This window comes from Anguilla anguilla, chromosome 2 (assembly GCF_013347855.1).
Source record: "Anguilla anguilla isolate fAngAng1 chromosome 2, fAngAng1.pri, whole genome shotgun sequence".
Taxonomy (NCBI): domain Eukaryota; kingdom Metazoa; phylum Chordata; class Actinopteri; order Anguilliformes; family Anguillidae; genus Anguilla; species Anguilla anguilla.
In genome coordinates, this window is record NC_049202.1 from 70442663 (window position 1) to 70470325 (window position 27663).

At 48.4% G+C, this 27663-nt stretch overlaps 1 protein-coding gene across 1 annotated transcript; it reads left to right on the forward strand.

Moving 5' to 3' along the window:
- The first annotated feature begins 1168 nt into the window (after positions 1–1168).
- Positions 1169–27291, forward strand: LOC118219639 (voltage-dependent calcium channel gamma-5 subunit). Its single transcript, XM_035402973.1, has 6 exons — positions 1169–1586; positions 15660–15879; positions 21937–22023; positions 25132–25272; positions 25523–25668; positions 27023–27291. The coding sequence occupies exons 2-6, from the start codon at positions 15684–15686 to the stop codon at positions 27278–27280; spliced, it is 828 nt and encodes a 275-aa protein (XP_035258864.1). The 5' UTR covers positions 1169–1586; positions 15660–15683; the 3' UTR covers positions 27281–27291.
- Positions 27292–27663: the final 372 nt, after the last annotated feature.

Consider the following 27663-nt stretch of genomic DNA (forward strand, 5'->3'; position numbering starts at 1 on the left):
CAACTCGTGCCTCCTTCCCGCGCGTTGAGCCGTGGGGCACGATGGCTCCTAGGGAATAAAATTGACTCAACTGAACCGCGAAACCCCAAAACATTTTATGCAATGGGCACAGCTGGATTCGGTTCGCTGGAAGATTATTTATGTATTTCTTTAGTTATTTGAATTCAGAAACGTAGGTTTAAAAAAAGCAGAGTCTCATTGATTTGTAAAAAGAGGAAAAAGACAGCTTTTATTTAAAGTGAGGAATTGATATATATATTCGGTAAACACGTGGTGTGTAGGTATAGATCATAAATCGTGAGTAGACTAGCCTACATATCCACATAGTTTGGCAGTTACTTGCATTATACGCAATAGCCCGTTGAGACCATTTACAGTTTTCCTCAGGTTGGAAGGCGTTGTTGCGTTCCAGTAGTGCCGCTAAACGTCTCCTCTGTGGAAGGCTAACATATGGTTGCATATGGTCTTTATATGGTTCCCCTCGTTCCACGTTCCTCCATCTTCGTGTTTTTATATACTTTGAATATAAATACAAAATGTATGTTGTGACGTTCATTAAAAAAAAAAATTCAATTACTACTTTGAATTATCCATAGTACGACCTAATGTAGGCCCTACTAGACACCAGATGTTCGTAAATAATTCAGCCAACGAACAAATGTCGCCTCGTCAGGATTGGTCAGTTTTAAGAGAAGATAAATGATCGTGGAAATAAACTAGGATAGCCTTTTGAACGTAAACAATATGTGGTCACCTAAATCACATTTATGATTATGCTTGTATATTCTTCTTCCTCCTCCTCTTCTTCTTCTTCTTACCATTATTATTAGAAGATGATTATGAGGATGAAGAAGAATACTGTATGGTGATCACGTTTATGGATATGCTTGTATAGTCTTCTTCTTATAATAATAATTATAATAATAATAATTAGTATTATTATTAGTAGTAGTAGTAGTAGTAGTAGTAGTATTGTTTGAAGAAGAAGAAGAAGAATTGCTGTTGTGTTTGTTGTAATTCAATAAGGTAATCGTAACCCGATAGCAAAATTCTGAATGATTACGAAGTGGAAGTATGGACTTGTGTATGTAGTTGAGAATGTAGGCTACTCCAAAAAGCTAAATACAAATCGGTTTTAGTCGGTTGTTGCTTCTTAAATCTCACGTGGGAGTTCTGCAACCTACCTGTTCATGGGTCGGGGTAGCATTCTACCTTTTCAAAAAGCCGTAATGTAGTCTATTCAGTCTGTAAAAAGGTTTCAGAAGCGTGAGAATCTTCATGAGGAAGACATAACTGTAGACATACGCCTCTGGCTACAGTGTCTGTTCTGCGGTTGCTGGCTAAATTTGGCTAAATGTTGATTTCTGGCGAAGCTGCTTGAAATCTCCAAAGACAGACCCACCTGCACGCGCGATTACAGGAGTGCGCGCGCGGAGCTCGTATTGTCCTGTTGCAAGGCAATCCGCGCGCTACACATTTCTTTCTCACATCCTCTCTGCGTTCTACGTGAAGACAAACAAAGAGCGGTACAGGGGTGAAAGAACAACACAGCGAGGAATAGTTATCTTGCCGAGTCTTCATAATAGGTAATTGTTACCATTTTATTTGTTTTATCGCGAAAGACGTTGCATTGTTCTTGTCCTGAGAATTTTAAGAGATGTTAACAATTTTACTGTGCAGGAAATAATTAAAAGTAACCATGTTCTTTTTAACAGGAAATTTAAATATATCCGTTGCATATATTATTCACAGGTTTATTAGCACTGATCACGATCAAGTTGTGGTACAATTTATCATAGTTTTTTGGTGATGTGTGTATTGGCTTGATAATTGTTCTACGCAAGTTTTGGAATGCTCTTTAAGGACATTTTCTGGAATCGTGTATACGACCTGTAAATAATATGTGTTGAAACGATTTAACATTAAATTTGTAAATTACGATGTTTTTTATTAGTTTACGTGTGTAGCCAATTTACTGAAGGTTATGTGACGTGCTTATACATTATTATCTCTGCATGTCGTCTGTAGCGAACTGAATTGTTGAATGTCTGAACGAATATTTCTCTCTCGCGTAGTTGGAGATTATTAGTCGGGACGCTTCAAATTCATCTACAATTTTTGTTTAAAGGTGATGCATAGTCATTTGAGAGCCAGTGCTTAGCGCGAAAGCCTTAGTAGCCTATTAACCCAGATTATCATAGTTTTCCATTACGATTTTGTGCGTAGTCGCACTTCAGTGACATGAACATTGAAGTACGTGGCCACCACTTCCGCGATGTATCAACCTCTTAATTTTGACAAAGTGATGTCCACTAAAACCTACATTGTTATTTACTGTCAGCTGTTCATTTGTCATATGGGTAGAATGAAGACTGATGTTTTAACTGGGGGGTTAACCCACCTCAATTGTGCATTAGCGAGAGGAAAAGCGAGGATTTCTTGCTAAGTGGAGCGGAAATAGATTTTTTTTTTTAATTGTGTTTTTGTTTTGTTTTTGTTTACTTGTGTTTACACTTAGGCTAATGTTCGTGATGTTCGCTTTATTCAGTGAGCACGTTCGTTAACGCACACCGTCGCACATTCGAAGCGGCATTCTCTCCGGGTTTACACTTACATGGGCTGTTGATTAAATAGTATTTGCCACGTTTGCCCCATTTTCAGGACCACGGATAGCGCTCGCCATCTGTACATTCGATAAGTTTATGAGTAGAGACTGACACCTCTGAATACGAAGTTTGGTTATGTGGTGCTGTTATGTTCTTTGTTGGGTTCAGTTGGGTCCTTTTTATATATATAATCACAAATTATGTGAGCTATACGTGAAGAGAAAGAGCAATCTCATGCTCCGGAATGGTCTGCAGGAGCTCGCGGCGTTTGCTTTCCGCATCTCTGACTCACTTCTTGCCCTTCGACGTGCCACGCGGCTTTTTTTTTTAAATAATGTTTGATGAAACGTGTAATGCTTTTGTTGTTATGGAAGCGTCAAACATGGGAGAGTATACGTGAATTGTGTCCAGTTAACGACACAACGTTTATTAATGTTGTTCGTTGCGTACAGACACAGGGGGATTGCATTTGCATCGCAGTTCTCGAAGCCGAAATGACATCGGAGTTCCATTTGTCTTAGCATGACGCGCACCAGACCAACGTTTTTTTTTTTGCTCTTACTGTCGGTTATGTTGGAACCTAACTCTAGAAACAATGTTGTTCTATGTGTTTTACTCCCATTTTGGTTACCTCGTTCTTGACTTGATTTATGGTTTTTATTGTTTATACTGTACCAACAAAGTTTGCAAAATGAGAATACCAACACAATGAAACATTTGCAGTTTCATGGTTGATGTTTGCATAGCAGCTGATGTGGCAGGCACACATTGAAAATGTTGGCATCCCATGGTGTACAACTTGAACTACTTCATAAAATATCCCGCTGCATTAAAAGCTTCATATGTCACCAAAGATGCTTGCATTTCTGTGCAAAAAATAATATACAACTGGATATTGTGGTTGGCCAGCAATGTGTGCATGCTATCAGCCAGTTATAATACAATTGGCTAAGAATTTAGGATCAAATTACTTTACTTGCAAACAATCATAGCCGTGACCAACACAAAAGGAAGCCATAACCTTGGATTCAATCAATGTCTGTCCTCAGGTTCAGGTTCAGGTTCAGGTTCAGGTTCAGGTTCGGGTTCGGGTTACTTTATTTGTACCCGTAGGTAGATTTGGTTTGCAGTAGACGAGTCATCCATCTTGACACATCCTTGCTTTTTACTTCTAAATGCCTACAGACACTGTTTGGCAAGTTAATAATCTTGATTGTTGCACTCGCCAAACAAGGACTTCGACAAAACAAGGTCAGAACAAATTTTCATCGATGCAAGGCCATAATCAAGTAAAATGAGTTTTGCATTAATGCTGTAGCTCCAAACTAGTAAACATATCTTTTGATGTAGATGAACTAATCCTACTTTCACTATGAAAGAAAAATGATGCCTGTATGTGCATTAGTGTTACCTACAGCCACAGAGTGAAAATAGACATCTGGGAGTAAATCCAGCTGAATTACACCACAAAAAAACACTTTCTGATAGACTTTACAGTGTGACTGGCTGAAACAAAACAACAAAAGTATCATATATATATATATATATATATATATATATATATATATATATATTATTACTTCCATATATAAAAATGTTTGGAGATTTGAAATTAAGACTGCTTGTTTTAATGAAGAAACAAGACCTCAACATTGCAATTATACAGGGCAAGGTGATATGTGACTGCCCTGTATTACTTTAGCAGTGGGATAAAGTAACAGAGTCTCTGCTCAAAAAGAGCACATTTAAAGACGCTAGATGTTTAACTTCACATGATCAGTCTGTTTCATCTTCAGAGCCTGTTGGCTGAGATGTTATATCTGCTTGACAAGTGCTCCTGACAGTCTGCTACAGTGTTCGTTAACAGTTCATCACACTGTATTAATTTCCAGGGTTTCCTCTATTTTTTGATTTGTGAAGGGAATGACTCAGCGGTGTCACTCAACAGGGAAGGAAATGTTGCACTTCAAGGAAGATTCCTCATGTACAAAGAAAGTGAAGAACAGTGACACATTCTTAAAGCTCGACAAAACTGTTTTGCTTCTATCCCAAAGTTAAAGGGTATATAAGACTTTTGCAGTGGCTAAACCTAAAACTATGAAAATGTTAGTTAAATACAATACGTGTCATTTTTTAACAAAAACTTTTAACATTTTTTGTAGATTTTGCTTAAATTTTGCATCATCAAACGCAGCAAAAACAATTTTAGTACTGTCAATGTTTTACATCTTTAAGACCAATAAATTGGATCCCCAATCCCAACCATCCGTTCCATCCATCCATTCTCTAACCGCTTCGTCCAGGTCAGGGTCGCGGTGGCAAAGGGGCAAGCAGGGCAGCCCAGACGTCCCTCTCCCCAGCGACTTCTACTGACTCATCCCGGTGGATCCCCAGGCAATCCCTGGGCAGCCTTTGGATATAATCCCTCCAGCGTGTCCTAGGTCTGCCCCTGGGTCTCCTCCCCGGGGGCCGAGCTCAGAAAACCTCCGTAGGAAGGCGCCCAGGAGACATCCTTACCAGATGCCCAAACCACCTCAACTGAGGGGGTGGGGGGGGGGGGGGGGGGTTTACAGATCCACAATCCCTTGCATTTTAAAACTTTAAAGTGCATTAGCTCTCAAGGCTGCCTGTCAAACCTTGTATCTTCATTGACTGTTGCTGGACTTCACTGAGTATCTGAGAAACTACTGTTCAAGCCTTATCATACCTGAGCCAAGTTATAGGCTTGGATTGGCAAGATTTTTTCTCATGCCATGTCTTTATTGAAAATGTCTTTTCAGATGTAAATTTGCTGGTACAGTTTTATGTTTGAGTGAATGCAAACGTTAGTAATTTATTATAGCTTTGGCAGCCTCTTAATGTTAGCTTGCTAACGATTGCCAACCAGTAATCCAATGGACAACATATTACTCTACATTTTTTTTGTGCTTGCTTCTGAATACAGTAGTTTTATATAAATGTGTATGTATGAGGACTGCTCTGCCAGACTGGCTGCTACAGAGAGTCCGTTCAGCGGGCAGCTGTGTCCAGAGTTCATGTGTCTGGAGCAGATTAAATCCAATGCCCTCTCTCCTGCCGCCGCCTGTCTGTCTGTGAATGACTCATGCCAGCCACAGTAAGATGGTGTCCCCGGCAACACAGTCTGCAATCGACTGGACATCCTGTGTCCTCGTCTCCGAGTCAGATCCACCTCTGCGCATTCGTGCCTATTAATAATTTGCACTCGGAGCTGTTTTTGTTTGTTTGTTTGTTTGTTTTGTTTTTTTGGAATACTCGTTTATGAATTAGTCTACTTCATCGTGTGCTCTCCTGCTTTTCCTCTTACCTGAGGAGTCTGGACTTAAACAATGTGGAGAGAGTTCAGTGACGGGAGAGCTGGTAAATGGACTGCATTTATACAGCGCTTTTATCCAAAGCGCTTTACAATTGATGCCTCTCATTCGCCAGAGCAGTTGGGGGTTAGGGGTTAGGTGTCTTGCTCAAGGACACTTCGACACACCCAGGGCGGGGTTTGAACCGGCAACCCTCCGACTGCCAGACAATCGGTCTTACCTCCTGAGCTATATCGCCCCGAGAGCTGTCGGTAATTACAGCGATGTGCACTGCTGTTGCTCTCCTTGTCGGGATTCCAGATTGACATCCGGTCGTTCCGCCTCCTCCGCTGCAGCGTCACAGTCAGCTGCCTCTCTGCGAGTGCATGACTTTGAGAACGTCAAAAAGACCAAGCTCTGATCAGGTTAAGCTCATTTAGAACGTGGAAGTGTTGCAGTATATACACATCTGTGTTTGAATGCCCATTCTGCACTGTTGTAAGTTGTCTTTTTGGCGTGAAAATGAGGATTTTAAATTACAGCATGTAAATTCAATTTTACCCTTTGTCTCTTCTCTTGCCTCTTGCCACGTGTGTGGATTTGGCAAGAGACTACTTTTCGTATAAGCGTTTAACTTTTAACTAAAAAGCTATTTATAAAAAATAAAAATAATTTCATTTATCAGCGAAACATCTTGTTTATTTAAGCTTTTAGGCTTATTCTTCCCGGTAAAGTAAATATGTTTTTCTGGATGTGTGACAGCTTTAGCCGTTGACTGACACATACTGAGTCAGATTAACCTCTACTAAAGAGCGGGAGACACCAGGGGAGGTGCAGGCTCCAGTTTGCCCTGCGGATGGCGCTGTGAGAGGCGGCTACCTCCTTTCAGGCTCACGTGAGCACAATTTCCATGAGGTGAAGCTCTTTAAATCTGTGGTGAAAGCTATGGTGGCACCCACTAGTGCGTTCCAAAGGGCAGGTAAACTTGGTGTTTCTTGGTGCGTTTTCGCCGTAAGAAACTGGTATTTGCGACTGCTTGGCTGAGTAAAAGTGAGTTGTCCGGCGGTGTTTGCATGTGTGTGCGATTTGCAGGGCAGAGGAGCAGGGTGTGAGCAGCCAGGTGTGAACAGTGCTCTGTAGCCCAGCATTGTAGTGCCAATTCGGCTATGGGGGCACTTCGCAGGGAAGCAAGCCTTGCCTGATGCCCCATGCCTGATGCCCTGTCCCTGAAGCCCTGTGCCTGATGCCCTGTCCCTGATGCCCTGTGCCTGATTCCCCATGCCTGATGCCCTGTGCCTGATGCCTTGTGCCTGATGCCCTGTGCCTGATGCCCCATGCCTGATGCCCTGTGCCTGATGCCCCATGCCTGATGCCCTGTGCCTGATGCCCCATGCCTGATGCCCCGTGCCTGATGTCCTGTGCCTGATGCCCCATATCTGATGCCCCGTGCCTGATGCCCTGTGCCTGTTTCCCCATGCCTGATGCCCTGTGCCTGATGCCCCCTGCCTGTTGCCCTGTGCCTGATGCCCCATGCCTGATGCCCTGTGCCTGATGCCCCATGCCTGATGTCCCGTGCCTTATTCCCCATGCCTGTTTCCCTGTGCCTGTTGCCCCGTGCCTGATGCCCTGTGCCTGATGGCCTGTGCCTGATGCCCTGTGCCTGATTCCCCATGCCTGATGCCCTGTGCCTGATGCCTTGTGCCTGATGCCCTGTGCCTGATGCCCCATGCCTGATGCCCTGTGCCTGATGCCCCATGCCTGATGCCCTGTGTCTGATGCCTTGTGCCTGATGCCCTGTGCCTGATGCCCCGTGCCTGATGCCCTGTGCCTGATGCCCCATGCCTGATGCCCTGTGCCTGATGCCCCATGCCTGATGCCCCATGCCTGATGCCCTGTGCCTGATGCCCCATGCCTGATGCCCTGTGCCTGATGCCCCATGCCTGATGCCCTGTGCCTGTTGCCCCGTGCCTGATGCCCCATGCCTGATGCCCTGTGCCTGATGCCCTGTGTCTGATGCCCCATACCTGATGCCCTGTGCCTGATGCCCCATGCCTGTTGCCCTGTGCCTGTTGCCCCCAGCCTGATGCCCCATGCCTGATGCCCTGTGCCTGTTGCCCCGTGCCTGATGCCCCATGCCTGATGCCCTGTGCCTGATGCCCTGTGTCTGATGCCCCATACCTGATGCCCTGTGCCTGATGCCCCATGCCTGTTGCCCTGTGCCTGTTGCCCCCAGCCTGATGCCCCATGCCTGATGCCCTGTGTCTGATGCCCCATGCCCCCTCCTGGGGCCTCTGAGCCCACAAGGGCACGGTGACTGATCGCCTACATCAGTGGAGCACAGATGCACCCGTTACCCGGGAGACAGGGTCCTCACACCACCATTCCATGAACTGGGTCAGCAGCCGTTGCACTTCGTTGCACAACAGTGAAGGAGAGAGCTTTTTTAGAAAAGCTCGAGATGATTTATCTCTCTAATTTTTTGGTTTTTTTTACATGGCAATTTATAGAAATTCCCTTACTTTTGGTTTTTTAGGAGCATAGTATAAATTTAGGTCAGGAACAATTGCTGCAGAGCAAAAGAACAGCGAAACATGATTTCACACATTGAAAATGACTGCATTCTGCAATCTGTCCTTTCTCAAAACTTCAAGAAGTTTTGCTTTAATTTCGGACGAGCAACACATAGACTGTAATTATAAGAACAGTGAACTGAACGTGCAGTTTACTAATGGAGAATTAATGGGCAAATGCACTAAAAAATAATAATAATTAATTGGACTTCTTTGGAAATGCAATTCTGACTTCCATTTCCAGGCCTTGCTAAATTTGTCCTTTGACGAAGATGTCAGCACTTGTGAATGGACTCCGTTGGCTCAGGAGTGTGCACTTCCCTATCTCACCTTGCCTTAAAACAGTCGTCCATTGATACATGGCCAGTCTGTGCCTGACCCTCGTCGTATGACGGCGCACGTGATTAAAGTTCATGAGGCTGGACGTGCACTAATTGAATGGGGCAGAGGGAACTGACCTACTTTCGACGACGACGACGACGATGCTGTCGCGCTCCGGTTCAGTTCTGCCGGGGCGCGCGCGGGCTCGGCAGCCCCTTGGTGGCGGAGCGTGGACTCGCGCCGTCGTTCAGGTTCAGGAGCGACAAGCGCAATGGAAAAGAGCACGCTTCGAACCGACGCACCGCCAGAAGGCTGTCCTTTTTATAAGCCCACCCCCCCCCGCCCCCCTGCCCCTACCGCCTCCACCCCCCCCCCCCACGCCCCCACGCCGCCACCCGCCTCCCCCGCGCCCCCACAGCCTCCCCGCCCCCCACCCCCCCCCCCCCCACCATCTTTATTCTTTCATGCGGAGCTTAGCGATGCCAGCGCCCCATTGCCATTCGAAATCCAGTCACCTCCTTGGCCTTATTTTTTGTGTTTGTATGAATTAACAGGAAATTAATTGACAGAGCTGGCTCGCGGGGTGCAGACGTCCTTGCGGTCTTTCGTTTCTCGCTGTGCGTTTCTCAGCTCTTCTCTGTCCTCGCTGCGGGTTCTGCCTGCGTGTGTTCCTGTTCACTGGGTGGGTTCCAGTGACCTGATTGGCTGAGTGTTCTGACTGTCCTTTGGCCGGGGCTTGGTATCAGACATCTTAAAGGCAGCGCTGGATATGACACTCAACGTCCACGCTCTGTAGAGGACGGCAGTGTAGTATAACGGGTAAGGAGCTTGTCTTGTAACCTAAAGGTCGTAGGTTTGATTCCCAGGTAGGACGCTGCCGTTGTACCCTTGAGCAAGGTACTTAACCTGCATTGCTTCAGTTTATATCCAGCTGTATAAAAGGATGCAATGTAAATGCTGTGTAAAATGTTATGTAAGTCGCTCTGGATAAGAGCGTCTGCTAAATGCCTGTAATGTAGAGGAGAATAAGACCCCATCAAACTCCATCTGGCCCACAGCATTGCCAGGAGCAGTCCCCCAGCCACCGGTCCAGACACTGATGCTGGTGGCATCTTGGTTGTTGTAGTGCAATGGTTATAGCCGTCCGGTACAATCCCATCTGCAAATTCCTGAAGGCTTTACCATTGACATATTTTCTGTCCTTCTGTTAAGCTTTCTTTAGTATGTGTGAGTGTATATGTGTGTGTGTGTGTGGGCACACCATCTGTGTGTGTGTGTGTGTGTGTGCATCTGCATGTGTGTGTGTGTGTGTGTGTGTGTGGGCACACCTGCATCTGTGTGTGTGTGTGTGTGTGTGTGTGTGTGTGTATACTTCTGCGTGTGTGTGTATTTATGTGTGTGGGCACACCTGCATCTGTGTATGTATGTGCGTGTGTGTGTGTGTGTGTGTGTTTTTGTTAGCATGGCCTTCTGCCGGTATGTGCAGGCTGTAAATATGCTTCCCCGTGTGCAGGCTGTAAATATGCTCCCCCGTGTGCACGCTGTACTGAACAGATGGCATCGGCCACACGTTCCCCAAAGAGATATGCTTGGCTTTACAAGTGCAAGTGAAACATAAAAATGTGATATTTTACAATTAAAAGGTTTTTTTTTTTTTGGTTTTTTTTCTTCTTTTTTTTACATCCAGCTCTGTGATTGCGTGGATAATTTATTTAAGGGTATGCCTCAGCAACGTGGCATTTCAGAAACCACTAATCATGACACAGGAAATGAACACTTCATCTCCAAACTCTTCGGGGAGGAGGAGTAAGAGGCAACACAAGAGCTGCAGTGAAACAGGCACATTACTTTCCCAGTGCCTGACGGCGCAGCTGGGAAATGAAGTTCAACGGAATGGAATGAGAGTCCTTAGCAACGTGAGGATGAATCATTCATGTCATCTTTTAAAATATCCTTTCTCTTCCTCTCCCTTTGTTGAGAGGATGAGGAAGGAAATAAGTAGAATATTACAATAGGGCAAAGACTTTCAGTGCTCACCTTCATAATGAAGAATCCGGTCTTTGTCCAGATTTCATTATTCGGTCTGATGAAGAAGTGTAGCCAGTATGGGTGCCATAGCTTTTTTATTGTGTGATTTCACAATAATTTTTTTCCTGGATTCCACGTGTACAGTATAAAACTGGACCATTGGTAGTACTTTTATTTGATATTTTATTTTATTTTATGTAGTCACTGTCGAATTAATATTGAATAATTTTCTGTTCACAATAAAAAGGCATGGAATAGCTTTTTTTTTTTACCAGAAAGTCTGTTACCATTTTAAGTTCAGTTTAAAAAAAATACATTACACAGAGAAGAATAACATTATGCTGCACACAATTTTTAAAAAATAAACTCTTAAATGAAATTTCAAACTAAATCATTAAAATGTCGTCATTAAAAATCTTTAAGAGCAACCAACCTAGCGGCCATTTTGCTCAACACGGGTGCTTTGGATGATCAGCTGACTGTGGCATATCAATGCACAGCAAATAAACCTCTTTGGTTGTTTTATTTCATATGAAGTCGTCGCAGCGGGCCAGCAGTAAATTAGTGACCCATTGACTAACAGTGTTATGTGTTGAAAACACTGAAAACACAATTTGCCAACCTTCAAGACCAAAGCCCCAATTTAATAACACGCAAGTGTAGAGGTCTGAATGCCTCGGCAGGTGAACGGTGATCAGCATTTTATCAAAACAGCAAGCAGTCGACATACAAAGCCGACGTACAATGAAAGCGCTAATACGCGTGTGCTTTTGCTGCACACAATGGATAGATTTAATAGGAGTCACAAGAAATCGCATTTGAATGATGGAACCCACATGTTTTGTTTTGTTTTTTTTGTTTTTTCCCACATAAAGTATGCAAAAAATTTTAGCTCCAGCATGCGACGCAGTGGTGACTGAAGTAACCTTTGTTTTGTTGTGAACGGATCACGGTATGATGTGCGCTGTTTAACTACCACAGAAACCAGGCTGACGACTGTAAGTGGTTTCATGCAGGCGCTTCCTGCTACTGTACATAACTGATTCCAATGGGGTGCAGTTAGCAAGGCTGCACGGGGCCCGATGCCTGCCCTCTCCCAGGCTGCGGACTGTAGCGATGCTAACTGTTTCACACTGCTTAAGGTCTGCACAATCCCGTCTGGCTCTGGCCATCTCCCCCCCCCGCCCCCCCCAACTCCCCCCCACCTCCCCACCCCCACCCTCCCCCCCCCCCCCCCAGTTCCAGTCTCTCCATCTTTGGGCATCTGTGGCCCCCCCTCTCTCACTCTCTGCTCAGTCGCTCTAAACCTCCTGGAAAAGGCCAATCATGTTCTGAGAGACGGGAGTCAAAGGAACCATTTTCTCTCTCTCTTTGCTCCGGCCTCCCGCCATCCCCCCTGCCGCTCGCACTTTCATCTATTGTTCGCTCGGCTATTTCTGTCTGATTGCACGAGAGGGTCCATTGTGGGGCGAAGGAGCACGTGACCAGGCCGCGAGGAAGAGGGGGAGAGGGGAGCTGTTGCCGCCGCCGCCGCCGCTTGAGCCGAAGGTCTCGGCGGCTATTTTTAACGCCCAGGGAAGCCGGGGGCGCGGCGCCGCGTCGGGCCGCTCGCCTCGTTCGTTCGCGGCTTTTTTAACGCGCTCGCTCACGCGCGACGGAGCGCGAAGGGGCTCGGCCCCGGTGACGCTCGCGCTCTCCGCGACACAAAATGGAGGCCGACGGAGGTTCCCGGAGCACGCGGCCCGGGGGGGGGGGGGGGGGGAGAGCGTGGTGCGAGGCTGGCAGAGCCCGTGTCACCTGCCAGGTCGCGTCACCGCCGGCGGAGGGGAGCGGAGGAACGGAAAAAGGGGGGGGGGGGGGGGGGAGGTCGATTGCCGCCTCGCGGTGCCGCACGCGCCCCCACACAAAAAACCGGACTGATTGCTCCCATTCTCTCGCACCGCCTCCTAAAGTTTCGCAGTCCGCTCGCTCGATTTTACATGCCGGAGAGTCGCCTGACGTTCGCCGACCCTCCGCGGCCCTTTCAACCCCTGATTCTGAGCGGCTCAGTACGTGAGCGAATTCCGTCGAATGCCTTGTCATGCCGCTCATCACCCCCTGCGCAAAAATGCGCGAGATTACGGAATGAATCACGCGACTTGAAAACGAATTAATGAATTAATTAATTAGCCTGCTTGCCTCCTTAGTTTTATGTGGGGATTGATATGATAGGCCTTCCTGTCCCTGTGGTCAAAGTACTGACTTACAAAACCACGAGGAACTGTGTCTTCAGTAACGTACGCAGCGCATCCAAAATAAAATTCTGTTTCGCAGATTTTTTAAGACTAAATTGAGTTCATTGCATGCATTCAACCTGCACCGAACAGCTGGTCTTGTCCTGTTTGCGCTGGATGGAGACTGGCACTGTGTGGTCAACGACAGCAGTCCAAAGGGGTGCCGTCACAAAAAGTTCTTCAGTACCCCTGAAGGAACAGGTTTCAAAGCATTGCTTTTGAAAGCTGTTTAAAAATGACCTCTGCACCTTTCCAGACTAGAGGATACCACAATAATACAATTGAAATTTCATATTTGGTTTTAATGTGACCTTTTTAATTCTGATTAACCACCACTGTTCCCAGTTCTGAGTGACTTTGCACGAAAAAAACTTCAATTGAAAGCAGTGCCAGACAGCAGCTTAATCTAACTTAATATAACTGCTTCATACTCTTCTTTCATGCCACCCATCCGCAGTCCAACCACAGACAGACAGAGAACAGACGGCCTCTTTCAATTTTGTTCTGAGCGCAGAGTTCAGTGAGTCTGGTACACTGATCATTTTCCACTGCACTGAATCAGTATGTTGACAGTGATTTTGGGTGTGGGTGTGGGTGTGTGTGTGCGTGTGTGTGTGTGTGTGTGAGCACGTGCGTGCGCATGCGAACGTGCGTGTGAGCAAGTAAATGGTTTTTCCACTATCTCAGTGTGGTTGTTGGTATTTACACCGCTTTCTTTCTTAACTTTCTTGTCTCCAGGAAACTTTCAAACTTCAATCAATCAAACTTTATTTGTATAGCACATTCCATACAGTAAGTGCAACTCAATGCGCTTTCTTGTCTCCAGGAAATTCAAATGCGATTCTTGTGTCCGCGGCTGAATAACCGGCACGGATTTCCCTTCGTGCTCCTAACTCTGTTCTCTGTTGCTGTCGTGAAAGAAATGCTGGTGTTTTCATTAGAACCGTGGGGACATAACAAAAGCGCAGAATTAAATAATTGAATTACGCCGTAGCTAACTTTGAAATGACCCTGGACTTACGCGAGCAGAACGGATAGACACTCCATCATTCCATCATTCCAATCAGCGTGACACTTCGTCCTACTCCACCGACGTTTTTTCACCCCTCCAGCTAATAATCGGGTTATGGCTGTGTGAAACTAGCGCGAAGCGATTTGAATAATCTAATAAACCCTCGATGCAGTGCGTACGGCATGGACATTACAGCAAAAATCGCACGCGCTGTCACTCTTCTCCCACTGCACGTCATCCTGGTGGAGAGGCTAGAGGAGCGCGCTGTGCAAACCGGAGGAATTAGCTAAATGGAGAGCCGGTTTTACGTGCTTGACGCGTGTTACTGTACGGTGCCGAAATGATGCCGATCGCCAGAAGTGTCACCGCCTTGCATTAGTGTCATGCTAGCACTCGTACAGCATGTTGTGTGTGATGTGAGTATAAAAGGCTTTTAGGGGCAGAACGGTGGTGCAGTGGGTAGCACTGTCGCCTCACAGCAAGAAGGTTGTGGGTTCGAATCTCGGTTTGGGGCCTTTCTGTGTGTTGTTTGCATGTTCTCCCTGTGTCCGCATGGGTTTCCTTCAGGTACTTAGACTTCCTCCCACAGTCCAAAGACATGCAGGTGGGATAAATGGAGACTCTGAATTGCCCATAGGTATGAGTGTGTGATTGAATGGTGTGTGTGTGCCCTGCAATAATCAGAAAAAAAACCATTATGTACACCTGTTCAGGGTGTATTCCTGATATGTAACAAATCAGAAGCGTGGTGTTGTCATAGAAACCCGCCTGTATAAGGATGTCAAACCTGAGAGAAAATACTGAGTTGATTATGGACTGTTGGTGACACTCTACTGTCATTTTGAGTTTAAATATTCTAAACTGATATAGCACACCGCAAGCCACAGCAGTCAGCTGGCAGATTCAAGCCAGGAAAAATGTAAATGTTTAGAAAAGCAGACGGAAATGATATGTATGAGCCAAAGCATCGTTATTAAGAGTACCACAGGTATGCCGTTATAAGTAAACATGAAAAATATGTTAATAAATTAGTTGAGTTAAAATGAACACCAACATTATGGCATATTTGTTCTTGGCTCAGGCCTAATCTACATACTGTACTTGCCAAAATTCTGCACCAACAGTAAACTTCAAGTCTTCATGTGGATGATAAAAATCATTGTTTTGTAAATTAAAAATTGGTATGCTGCTGCAATCTTTCATATGGTCTCTAAATTTGGGCTGCAGATGGTTTTTGTGGTGTCAGGGGACGCTGCCGGATCATCATTTTAAAACTTGCTTATTCGGTCGTATAATGCACCTGATTTACTGGCGCAGGAAGCAGAAAACATCTCCGGGCGCTTCTCCTTGTGAAACCACAGGAAAAGAGACGACTCTGTTTCCATTTACAACATTTCAGTTTGACCCATTTGGTTTTTTTCTCCTTCCCTGTTCATACCTGTCCTGTTACATTGTCTGACAAAAAAAACTTTGATTAACATTTGCAGCCCCTCCCCCCTCTCTCTCTCTCCCCCTCCTCTCTCTCTCTCTGCTGACAGCGCCCCCTGCTGGAGACCTGTGGAATGAGCATATGCGGCAGGAAGGCGCTGACGTTGCTGAGCAGCGTGTTCGCGGTGTGCGGCCTGGGGTTGCTGGGCATCGCCGTGAGCACGGACTACTGGCTCTACCTGGAGGAGGGCGTCATCCTGCCCCTCAACCAGAGCGCCGAGATCAGGATGTCCCTGCACTCCGGCCTCTGGAGGGTCTGCTTCCTGGCGGGTGAGTGTGAGCCAGCCCGCTGTCCCGTCCCGTCTGTCCCCCCCCCCCCCCCCCCCCTCGTCAGCGCCTCCTCCTGGGCACGTCTGTTCCCTCGCTCCTCGCCCAGCAGGCAGCACAGAATTCTGGGTGTTCCCGTCGCCCTTTCTGTCTGTTGTCAATTCCCTGTCCCTCTTCGAAACTCTCCCTCACTACCCATCTTTTTCCGGCATGGTCTGAAGACGCATCCCTTCAGCCTATACCTGGACTAACTACCACCACTCTGTGAATCATTGCACTTTAAATCCCCCCCTTTTATAATACTCATGCTACATGTACCCCCCATTCCAGAACTTTTTGTAATTTGTATTCGTCCTAATATCGTAGCTTGTTCTTCTGCCTAGTTTGGCTTGGCATAGGTTAGGTCAGAATGGCGTTCACTGCGTGAACTGAACTGTGTTCTTGGCTATGAATAGTTGCACGAAATGAGTATGTAACCTTATTGAACCTGTGTTTTGTAGTTGTCCAATGACCATGATGTGCACTTTTGTACGTCGCTTTGGATAAAAGCGTCTGCTAAATAAATGTTATGCAATGTCAATTTACACAGTTAACCGTACTTGAAAATGTGAAAATACATTTTTAACCAGCGGTCGGTAGGCACGCTCACCATACAATGTCTCCTTAGGTCAGGATTTGTCTCTGGACCGTGCTCCTTCCAAAGGTTCTTTCCAAGGTCCTCTCTCTCGACATAATCACTTAAGAGTGGCCATTAAAGAAAAAGCCATTTTAAATTACAGCCGCATAAATCCTCTCCTTTGGTGATAGCATGCATTAATCATGTCTGTTCACAACAGAGGTTACTGATGACCTTTTGATACAGTGTTAATATTCATCGTGTCATGGGAGTTAACAGCGATGTGGACTCCTGTGACGTCCGTTTGCCCTGATTGACTGTGCATGCCATGTTCTGCCAGACCAATCACTATTACAAAGCAGTACTCATGCCCGTTCACCACAAATCACACCTTCCTTTAAAGTTAAATCAAGTTTCAGCTTTGGGTGGCGTGTCAATTATTAATATGTGTGTGTGGGCAGTAATTTAAATGGCAGAAAGGAAGTAGCACTGCATTACAGTGGCACGTTGATTTATTATAATACAGTAATTCATTAGCACCTTTTCCCCTCTGTTTTTACAGACACAAATATGCACTAACACACCCACGCACACTCACAGACAAACACACACACACAGACACACACGCATATACTGTACACAGACACACACGCACACAAACAGACAGTCAGACTCACACACAGACAGACAGACAGACATACACACACACACAGACACAGACACACACGCATATACACGGACACACGCACACACAGACACACATGCACACAAACAGACAGTCAGACTCACACACAGACAGACAGACAGACATACACACACACACACACACAGACACACACGCATATACACGGACACACGCACACACAGACAGACAGACACACACACACACATACACACACACGCATATACACAGACACACACACACACACATGCACACACACATACGCACACACGCATACGGGTGCACCCACACACATGCAAGCACACACACACACACACACACACATACACACACACACACAATGAGGCTAAGACGCTTACACTGTGCCTTGCATCAGACGGCTTGGTGTCTAATCTGAAAACACAGAGAGGAGGCAGAAAAGGGGTGCAGGGCCTGCAGTGCTGTTTCTCCAAAGCCCCCAAGCCCCCCACCCCCACCCCCCTTTAACCAAAGACTCACAGTCTCACTTGATCTCCCTCCTGTCCTAGTAGCATGGTCACAAATTCAGCCGAATCTGTCCCACCTCTCTAAAGCCGCACCCTGGCCAATCCCTGCTCGTCCTTTCTTCTGTAGATAAACGACTGCATCTCTATTTGTCACCCGTTTTTTCCATGAAGGGACCAATTTCTATAACCCTACAGTATGTTGGCTGGCACGGGGCCCAATGCATGTTCACTACTCAGGGCAGTGCATGGGCGTGTTGCCCTCTCACAAGAATGCACCGTCCCATGCGTGTGTGTGTGTGGCATGCCGGTTATTCTGCGTGCAGCCAAATGACAACTAACTCGAAACCACTTTCCTCCATAGAGATGCCTGCAGCAGACCGAGCGTTGCCTTCTGTTAAACCAGGTATTCCTCTCCTCTCCCTCCTGATTGGCTAAACTGGTCCCAGGGTGTATCGGCCAATGGGGAACGTGTGACCGGGGAGACGAACGTGACTCGCTGACGATGGCGACGGTAGCACTGCAGCTTTCCCCCCCGCTCGACACCGTCCGCGTCCGCGATTCAGTTTTTTTTTTTTCCGGCGCGGCGCACTGAGGCCGTGATGTAATCGCCATGGATCTGGCCTGGCCACGCCCACGCCGCGAGCCGACGGTGGCAAATGGACCGGCAAATGCGTTTTTTTTTTTCGGTATCGATCGGCCTCGTTGCCCCGAGTTACGAGGGCAGAGCAGCTCGCCCCAGACACGCCCCCACCCCCCCCCCCCTCTCCCGTGCGTCACGGTTACGACGGCCCGCCCGTGCGAACCAGCCCATCGCTACGTGCCCACGCCACCCCTGCCCTAGATGATGCCAGCCTATGCACAGATCACCGAGGAGAGACCTCCCCCAAAGTTAAACCAGCGAGCGCGTTGTGTGGAAGCAGACGTTCGTCATAGCGATGGCTGTTTACAGTAGCATTCAATGAGACGGCAAACTGCATTCTGCGCTGTCCCATAAGGGTGGCGACAGTATGCCTGGAATGCTGTGTGAACTCCAGGGAGTTGTACTCTGCAGCATAGTGTGCGCACCACAGAAAAAGTGTATTTTTTTGGGAGAGTCTGTTAGGTGGTACAGCATCAAACTGTATGTTAGAATAACTGGGTGTTGTGTTGTGTGATGCTGAGTTTTAGAGTAGTTGTGCAAATACTTGCTGCACTAATAGATGTAGTATGTTGCAGGATATATAGATGTGGCAATTATGATATTACACGGTTGCTGAAGTAGAAATATTTTTCGTTGCAATGTTAGCAGAAATATTTTTCGTTGCAATGTTAGTAGATGTGATTCCCTGTACTGTATGTTGCAGATATTGGAGATACCACACTCTATGTTGCTTGATACGTGGTGGCTTTTTGCGATGCTTCTGAAATTTGCAGTTAGCACTTCATTTCCTTCCCCAGTTCACAGCAGCTTTGCGTTTCCATGGTAACGTCGGTCAGGGAACATAATTTCAAATCCATTTTCAAAACTCCATACCTAATTTTGGTTTGTTTCCTATTTTGTGATTGCTTTTAAAGGAAGCTTTTTTTTTCGAGATGGATACGTACACTACCTCCCCATTCAAAGCACCAGAGGAAAAAAAAATATTAGGTTTTCTCATTTTGACATTCGAAAGCAACACACAGAGTTTCGTTTCCTGTTTGAAATGAAAAGGCTTTTTTATCATTTGATGGCGAGATTAAACTGTGTAAATTAAACCTGAGCCGCATCTTTTATTAATAAACAAACACATTTATTATTATTTTTATTTTATTTTTTTTTGACTGGATTCTGAAACAGCTGCCTCTATAAATTCCTCAGTGGGGAAAGAGATAATTTAACTTCTCTGACTTCTAAATGAACAAATCTTGTCGGCGATGATTTGGGAGTTGATAAGATGAGTAATTAAGGATATTGAGTGAAGAGGCTCTGAAAGGCAAAATGCAATGCCCCGAGGGAACTCTTTCATTAATTAAATTAGGCAGCTGCGTGGACGATGTTCAGGCTGCAGCCAGGGGGCACGGGGGGGGGGGGGGGGGGGGGGGGGGGGGGCATTTCTGCAGAATAGGATTTTATCCAAATATTTAATGATGAGCTTTTACTGTAATGAATGATAAAAGGAGGGACGGATTTCTGGAGAGAAACTACCCTGTGTTACACACACACACGCGCACACGCACACATACGCACACGCACACACGTACACACGTACATGCACACACACACAAAGCACACACACACACACACGCACACACACGCACACGCACACACACAGACACACACATGCACACACACGCACACGCACACACACAGACACACACACACACACGCACACACACAGACACACACACACACGCACACGCACACAAAACACACACACATGCACACACACACGCAGTCATGTCCACAGCTACTGTAAGTGATGAATGTATCGAAGGACCCATGATGCACACACGTTCTGCCGTCACACCCAGCAAACAAACGAGTGTGACGCACGGATTAAACAGTCCTGCTGTTTCTAAAAAGAACGAGAAGAGAGAGAAGTGAACGTTGGAGACCTTCGCCTTTTTTAGCCGAAATGTGCTCTGACCGTTACGTCGTCTCTTTAAATTCTGTGAAAATGCTAAAATCCTTCTGTCAGGGGCGGGGGTGAGTGGGTGAGGGGGTGGGGTTTGGGGGGTGGGGGGGTCAGGGGGGCTGTGACTGTGACTATAATGTCTGTGGCTCTGTTTTGTCAATCAGCCCCATTAATGACTGAAGTGTGGAGCTGCAGTATTGATGGAAAGGGGGAATAGCTAATGAGGGCTGCTGTAGAGCTTCTGGTGAACGGCAGCCCTGGAACTGAACACAGGGGGGCCTCCAGCGCGAGACTGAACACAGGGGGGCCTCCAGCCCTGGAACTGAACACAGGGGGGCCTCCAGCGCAGGACTGAACACAGGGGGGCCTCCAGCGCAGGACTGAACACAGGGGGGCCTCCAGCGCAGGACTGAACACAGGGGGGCCTCCAGCGCAGGACTGAACACAGGGGGCCCCTAGCGTACTGTGTTCAGGACTGAACACAGGGGGCCCCTAGCGTACTGTGTTCAGGACTGAACACAGGGGACCCCTAGCGTACTGCGTCCAGGACTGAACACAGGGGGCCCCTAGCGTACTGCATCCAGGACTGAACACAGGGGGGCCTCCAGCGCAGGACTGAACACAGGGGGGCCCCTAGCGTACTGCGTCCAGGACTGAACACAGGGGGGCCTCCAGCGCAGGACTGAACACAGGGGGCCCCTAGTGTACTGCATCCAGGACTGAACACAGGGGGGCCTCCAGCGCAGGACTGAACACAGGGGGGCCTCCATCACAGGACTGAACACAGGGGGGCCTCCAGCACAAGACTGAACACAGGGGGGCCTCCAGCACAGGACTGAACACAGGGGGGCCTCCAACGTACAGCGTTCAGGGCTGAACACAGGGGGGCCGCAGAGCCACACAACACCGTGCTCAGATGTGTGCGCACGGCCTCGTCTGAGAAGCCCAGCGTCCGCTGCTCTGGGCTCTCAGCTTGCTCTTTCTCTTATTGCTTTTTTCTCCACCGGCACCAACCGCCGAGAAAACTAAAAAAAAAAAAAAAAGCAATCTTCTGTTGATGAGGCGGCGAGCGCTCCAGCCGCGCCCGGGCTGCTGTGACTCAGGCTGTGATGTCAGCGCGCGCGCGGTCTGCGGGGGCCTGTGTGTGTGTGTGTGTGCGTGTGTGTGTGAGTGTGTGTGTGTGTGAGTGTGTGTGTGTGTGTGTGTGTGTGCGTGTGTGTGAGTGTGAGTGTGTGTGTGTGTGCGTGTGTGTGTGCGTGTGGTGTGTGTGTGTGAGTGTGTGTGTGTGTGTGTGTGTGTGTGTGTAAGTGTAAGTGTAAGTGTGAGTGTGTGTGTGTGTGAGTGTGTGTGTGTGTGTGTGTGTGTGTGTAAGTGTGAGTGTGAGTGTGTGTGTGTGTGTGTGTGTGTGTGTGTGTGAGTGTGTGCGTGAGTGTATGTGCGTGTGGTGTGTGTGTGTGTGAGTGTGTGTGTGTGTGTGTGTGTGTGTGAGTGTGTGTGTGCGTGTGTGTGTGTGTGTGTGAGAGAGTGTGTGTGAGTGTGTATGTGTGAGTGTGTGTGTGTGTGTGAGTGTGTGTGAGTGTGTGTGTGTGTGTGTGTGTGTGTGAGTGTGTGCGTGTGGTGTGTGTGAGTGTGTGTGTGTGTGTGTGTGTGTGTAAAGTCAGTCTGCCCTGTGCTCTGTTCCAGGGGAGGAGACAGGCCGCTGTTTCACCATCGAGTATGTGATGCCCATGAACGTCCAGATGACCTCAGAGTCCACCGTCAGCGTGCTGAGTGAGTGCGGCGTCTCTCTCTCCTCCACACACACGCCCTCACCTTCCCTTTTTTCACTCCCGACCAGAGGTGGGTAACCCGGCTTCAAAGAGTAAAAAGACTGACCATGTATTTGCTCCACCACCATGCACTAAACCAGCTGACTCTAATTAGCATAACTCTTCACCATGGTAGGAGAACTAATTATTGTAATCAGCTGGTTTAGTGCATGTTGGTGGCGCAAATACACGGTCAGTCTTTTTACTCTTTGAAGCCGGGTTACCCGCCTCTGCTCCCGACCCAATGAGGCGAAGCCCGGACGCAGGCCGGCGCCCGTTTCTGCGGGGTACGCCGAGCGTAGCGGTGGTGCTTTGCGGACAGCTTCTCGCCCGATCCGTTTGACTGCTCGGACGCACACGGTACATCTGGACCCCTGTCGTCCCTGCACGGCTCCCTGCACACCCAGCCGTGTCATCTCCTGGTGACCCTCAGACGATCAGTGTCAGGCTTCAGTCATGAAGCAGCCGAGCTCTAGGAGTTTAAAAAAAAATAAATAAAAAAAAACCTGATGCAGGTCATTAATAGTCTAGAGCGTGGATCAGCAACTTGCGGTCCTCGAGGGCCGAGAACGGCTGGTTTTCCACCCTCCCTTTGCCTGGGAGTCAGGTGTGAAGACAGTCCAGCCAATCAGTAGCACTAATTACCCGGGAGAAAAGAAAACCAGGGGCTGGATTTGGATTCGAGGGCCGGAGTTGATGCTCCCTGGTCTGGAGCCTTTCTGTAGACGCTGTGTGTCACTTGTGCGTGCCCTGCTGGGGGGTGGGGGTGTGGTTATAATGATGGATGGAGGAGAGACGGCGCAGTTCGGAGCGTGGCAACGATCGCGTTATGAGCTGATTCTGCTGCAGCTCAGTGGAGGGTGGTCCAGCGGGCTTAGAGATGAGAGCCAGCCTGCCGGCTCCCCTGCACAGAGCAATCACTGTTCCCCTCAGGTGCACCGAGAGAGAGAGAGAGAGAGAGAGAGAGAGAGTGTCGCCCAGTCCCTGCAAAGTACCTGTGACTGAGTTCAGCCCACACCTCCTCCTTCCACCCCCACCTGCCAGTCCACACACCTCCTCTCCCCTTCCACCCCCACCTGCCAGTCCACACACCTCCTCTTCCCTTCCACCCACACCTGCCAGTCCACACACCTCCACTCCCCTTCCACCCACACCTGCCAGTCCACACACCTCCTCTTCCCTTCCACCCCCACCTGCCAGTCCACACACCTCCTCTTCCCTTCCACCCCCACCTGCCAGTCCACACACCTCCTCTTCCCTTCCACCCCCACCTGCCAGTCTACACACCTCCTCCTTCCACCCCCACCTGCCGGTCTACACACCTCCTCCCCTTCCACCCCCACCTGCCAGTCCATACATCCCTCTACACCCCCCCACCCACCCAAATCAGCATCAGCATCAGCATCAGCATCACTGAATAAATATTAGCAGAATAAAAATGAAATTTCAGCCCCATGTGAGCGTCAAACCCAAAAACTGAGGTTTGTTGAAATGTATTCTCGCGTCCGCTCAAAGCCAACTTTACATGGAAGGTGTCAGCAAAACCTCAACAAAACCCCCAGCCACAGATCTGGTCTTCTGTGAAATCCCCTGCATTTATAATGGAAGTATAAATGGGAGCCAGGGGAAAATGAAAGGAAAATTGCTTTCATTTGAGAGGCGGTAAAAATGGCGTGCGCTCATAATGCACGTAGAGGTCAGCTTAGCCGACAGTTCGCCCCCTCTCTTTATTATTTTTTTTGCTTTATTCAAACAGAATAGAGACGCTAACAGATATTGAGCGATCACCGCTCAGGAGGTTGCTGTGGCAGGTGGCCAGACCGAAGCCTTGCGCGCGTGGGGACTTGGCTCGAGAGTCCCACGGCCTACACCGCACAGTCTCTGCGCAGAAACGTTGTTCTTTTTACTAAGTTCTTTTTATAGCGCTGGAGAAAGAGAAAGAGAAAAGAAAAAAGAACGGCGGCGTGTGCGACAGTCCGTGCTTTATGTCGAGCGATCGATGCGAGGTCAGGTGTGTGCGAGGCTTGCGTTTGGACTGGTCTGGCGGTGATGGGTAAAAGCATTAAAAACGTCACCGTCCAGTCAATCTGTTCTGATCTCACGCTGTCCTCTAATCTCTGAAACACCCTCCCTAAAAAAAAAAAAAAAAGAAGTAAATGAAAAATGCACACATCCCTAAATTCACACAAGCCACTGACGCATATACCACGCGGACACACGCGCGGTCTCAGAAATGAGATTCCTGCCTCTCGTCAGAGTTTTTTTTTCGGAAGAGGCCGCCATTTCAAAGGCTGTCAGGGATGTGGATCGAAGCGGGTTTGACAAGAGAAGAGTACGATTCACCTGAAGCCCAGAAGCGCCGAACCTGGCGATCGACGACGGGCTCAGGAACGGGAACGCCGAGATCTGTGGCACGGCGTGATAACAATCTACGGACAGTCGGGGGGTGGGGTGGGGGGTGGGGGAAGCAGCAACAAACCCGGCTCCGCAAACCACGCGCAATTTTACAAATTAGACCGATCTCTTCGAAATGGGCTTTGGAAAATGTAAAAAGCTCGCGATTGCCTCTGTGTTCTGTGCAATAGGGCGGGCAGGCGGGCAGGCGGGCGGGTGGGCGGACTGACAGGCAGCAGCGCCAGCAGACAACACAAACACATTTGTGTGGCCTGTGCTGTCATGGGAGGTGTTTGAGAGGGAAGTGATGGGAGTCTGAGTCTGAGACGGAGCGCCGCCATTTCGCGACAGGAATCCCTGTGAGACAGTCGCCGTGGGAACAACTTGTTGTTGTTCTTGGGGGAGGGGTGGGGGGGGGGGGGAGGGGAGGGGGGGGAGGGGAGGGGGGGTGGGGCATTGCTTTATTGGACCTTGTGAATATATGGCTCGTTTGGCGCGGATAGTTCTGGAAAGGGCCTACTGACAAACCTGTCATGTAATTGGAAGAGAATTCGGCAGGATCTGTACCTCTGAACCGGCTCTAGTTTCCGCTCGTTCTGCTCAAAACCGTGTCTAGCTGTTTTCGTGACCTGGGGTCCGCTCTTTCATCTTCTCTCTCTCTCCCCCCCCAATCCAGAGATGATCCGCTCGGCCACACCCTTTCCCCTGGTCAGCCTCTTCTTCATGTTCATCGGGTTTGTGCTGAACAACATCGGACACATCCGACCGCACCGCACGATCCTGGCCTTCGTTTCCGGAATCTTCTTCATCCTCTCAGGTAATGCTTTCCCTACTCCGACCAAAACTACCACAGCACTGCTGCAGCCATTAAGGTCGCATAAAACAAAAATGAAATTAAATTAGGCTGAATGGCAAACAAGAAGTAGTATCCGAGCTTACAATTGGCTGCGTGTACTGTACTGTATATGCGCAAGTTTAAAAGCGTCAAATAGACGGACTCCGGGTAGCTTGCCCACACTCTTTTTGCCCTCTTAGTAAGATGCCTTTCGTCTCTTGTCTGGCTTTAGGTCTGTCCCTGGTCGTGGGCCTGGTGCTGTACATATCCAGCATCAATGACGAGATGCTTAACAGGACCAAGAACAGCGAGGCCTACTTCAGCTATAAGTACGGCTGGTCTTTCGCCTTCGCCGCCATCTCCTTCCTGCTGACTGAGGTACATCCCCTAGCCGTGCTTCTCCTACCTCTCAGGCACCAGGTCCTAGGGTTAGCCTGACTCATATACTACCGAGTGGTATACTTCCACAGTATGGCTCATGGTAAATGGTAAATGGACTGCATTTATATAGCGCTTTTATCCAAAGCACTTTACAATTGATGCCTCTCATTCGCCAGAGCAGTTAGGGGTTAGGTGCCTTGCTCAAGGACACTTCGACACGCCCAGGGCGGGGTTTGAACCGGCAACCCTCCAACTGCCAGACAATCGGTCTTACCTCCTGAGCTATGTCGCCCCTGTTAGCTTGACTCAGATACTACCGAGTGGTATACTTCCACAGTATGGCTCATGAGTAACTATGACCCTGTAGCTACACCACTGAGAATTAAGCACTTAGCATAGTCGTTTATAGTGTACTACTCCAGCATCAGATGCACTGGCTTTAGTGAAGAATTCCATGATGCTCTGCATAAGTGCCTCGGCCTGCACTTTTCTGAAAAGGCACTTTCGCTTTTCAAGTTTGTAATTTACCGTACTTCAGAATTTAGCTTTTCATCTGTGTTACATTACATTACATTTTACATTACATTTATTTGGCAGACGCTTTTATCCAAACGCGACGTACAAATGTGCATGTCATTTTGTACAGCTATTTCTAGCCAAGAACACGGTTTAGTTCACACAGTGAACACTATTCTGACCTAGCCTCTGCCAGGCCAACTAGGCAGAAGAACAAGCACAAAATATTAGGACAAATACAAATTACCAAAAAGTGCTGGGATGGGGGAACATGTAACGAGTGTCATGAAAGGGGGGGGGGGGGGGGATTTAGGATGAAATATACAGAGTGGTGGTAGTTAGTCCAGGTATAGTCTGAAGAGATGAGTCTTCAGACCATGGCAGAAGATGGGTAGTGAGGGAGGGGTTTGAAGAGGGACAGGGAGTTTGTTCCACCACTGGGGAGCTAGGGTGGAGAAGCTCTGTGATCCCTTTACTCGGGTGGGAGGGGGGGGGGAGTATAAGGCGCCCTGCGGCTGCAGAGCGGAGTGGTCGAGCAGGTGTATAGGACCTTTTCATCTGTGTTCTGCGTGCGCATTAACGTGTGTGTGTGTGTGTGCGTGTGCCTGCGTGTGCCTGCGTGTGCGTGCGTGTGTGTGTTTGTGCGTGCGTGCGTGTGTGCATGTGTGTGTGAATGTGTGTGCCTGTGTGCGTGTGTGCGTGCGTGCGTGTGTGTGCGTGTGTGCGTGCATGTGTGTGCGCATGCGTGCGTGTGCGTGCGTGTGCGTGCGTGTGCGTGCGTGTGCGTGCGTACGCGTGTGCGTGCGTCTGCGTGCGTATGCGTGCGTCTGCGCAGACGGCGGGCGTGATGTCCGTCTACCTGTTCATGAAGCGGTACACGGCGGAGGAGATGTACCGGCCGCACCCCGGCTTCTACCGCCCCCGCCTCAGCAACTGCTCCGACTACTCGGGCCAGTTCCTGCACCCGGACGCCTGGGTCCGCGGCCGCAGCCCCTCCGACATCTCCAGCGAGGCCTCCCTGCAGATGAACTCCAACTACCCCGCCCTGCTCAAGTGCCCCGAGTACGACCAGATGTCCTCCTCGCCCTGCTGAGCCCCCCCCCCCCCCCCAGTGCTAACCCCTCCTCCACCCCTCTCCTCCTCTACAGGCAGGGAGAGACATTAGCAGGGTTGTCCTGTGTGTAGGCTAAAGGAGAAGAGTTCTGTTTGGGCTGGCTGTTTTTTAGTTCCGTTGTATTGTGCTGCGGTGTGCTAGGTTTTAGCCGTCGGGTGGCGGCAGTACAACATTCCTAACGCTACGCTTGTATATAAGTTTAGTATCATGTACAGTAGCAGTTTAAGAGGGAAGGAGACTTTTTAAACATCTTTTCTGACCTATGTATATGTTTTTTCTCTCTCTCTCTCTCTCTCTCTCTCTCTCTGTCTCCACTACCAATGTTACAGTAATTTTATTTCAGTTTATTGTGGGCTGGCAGT

Excerpts from the sequence above, each read along its gene's own strand:
- LOC118219639 (XM_035402973.1), top strand. The coding sequence starts at position 15,684 with ATGAGCATATGCGGCAGGAAGGCGCTGACGTTGCTGAGCAGCGTGTTC. Across the intron at positions 15,880-21,936 it reads GAGGGTCTGCTTCCTGGCGG|GGGAGGAGACAGGCCGCTGT; the intron begins GTGAGTGTGAGC and ends GCTCTGTTCCAG. Across the intron at positions 25,273-25,522 it reads AATCTTCTTCATCCTCTCAG|GTCTGTCCCTGGTCGTGGGC; the intron begins GTAATGCTTTCC and ends GTCTGGCTTTAG.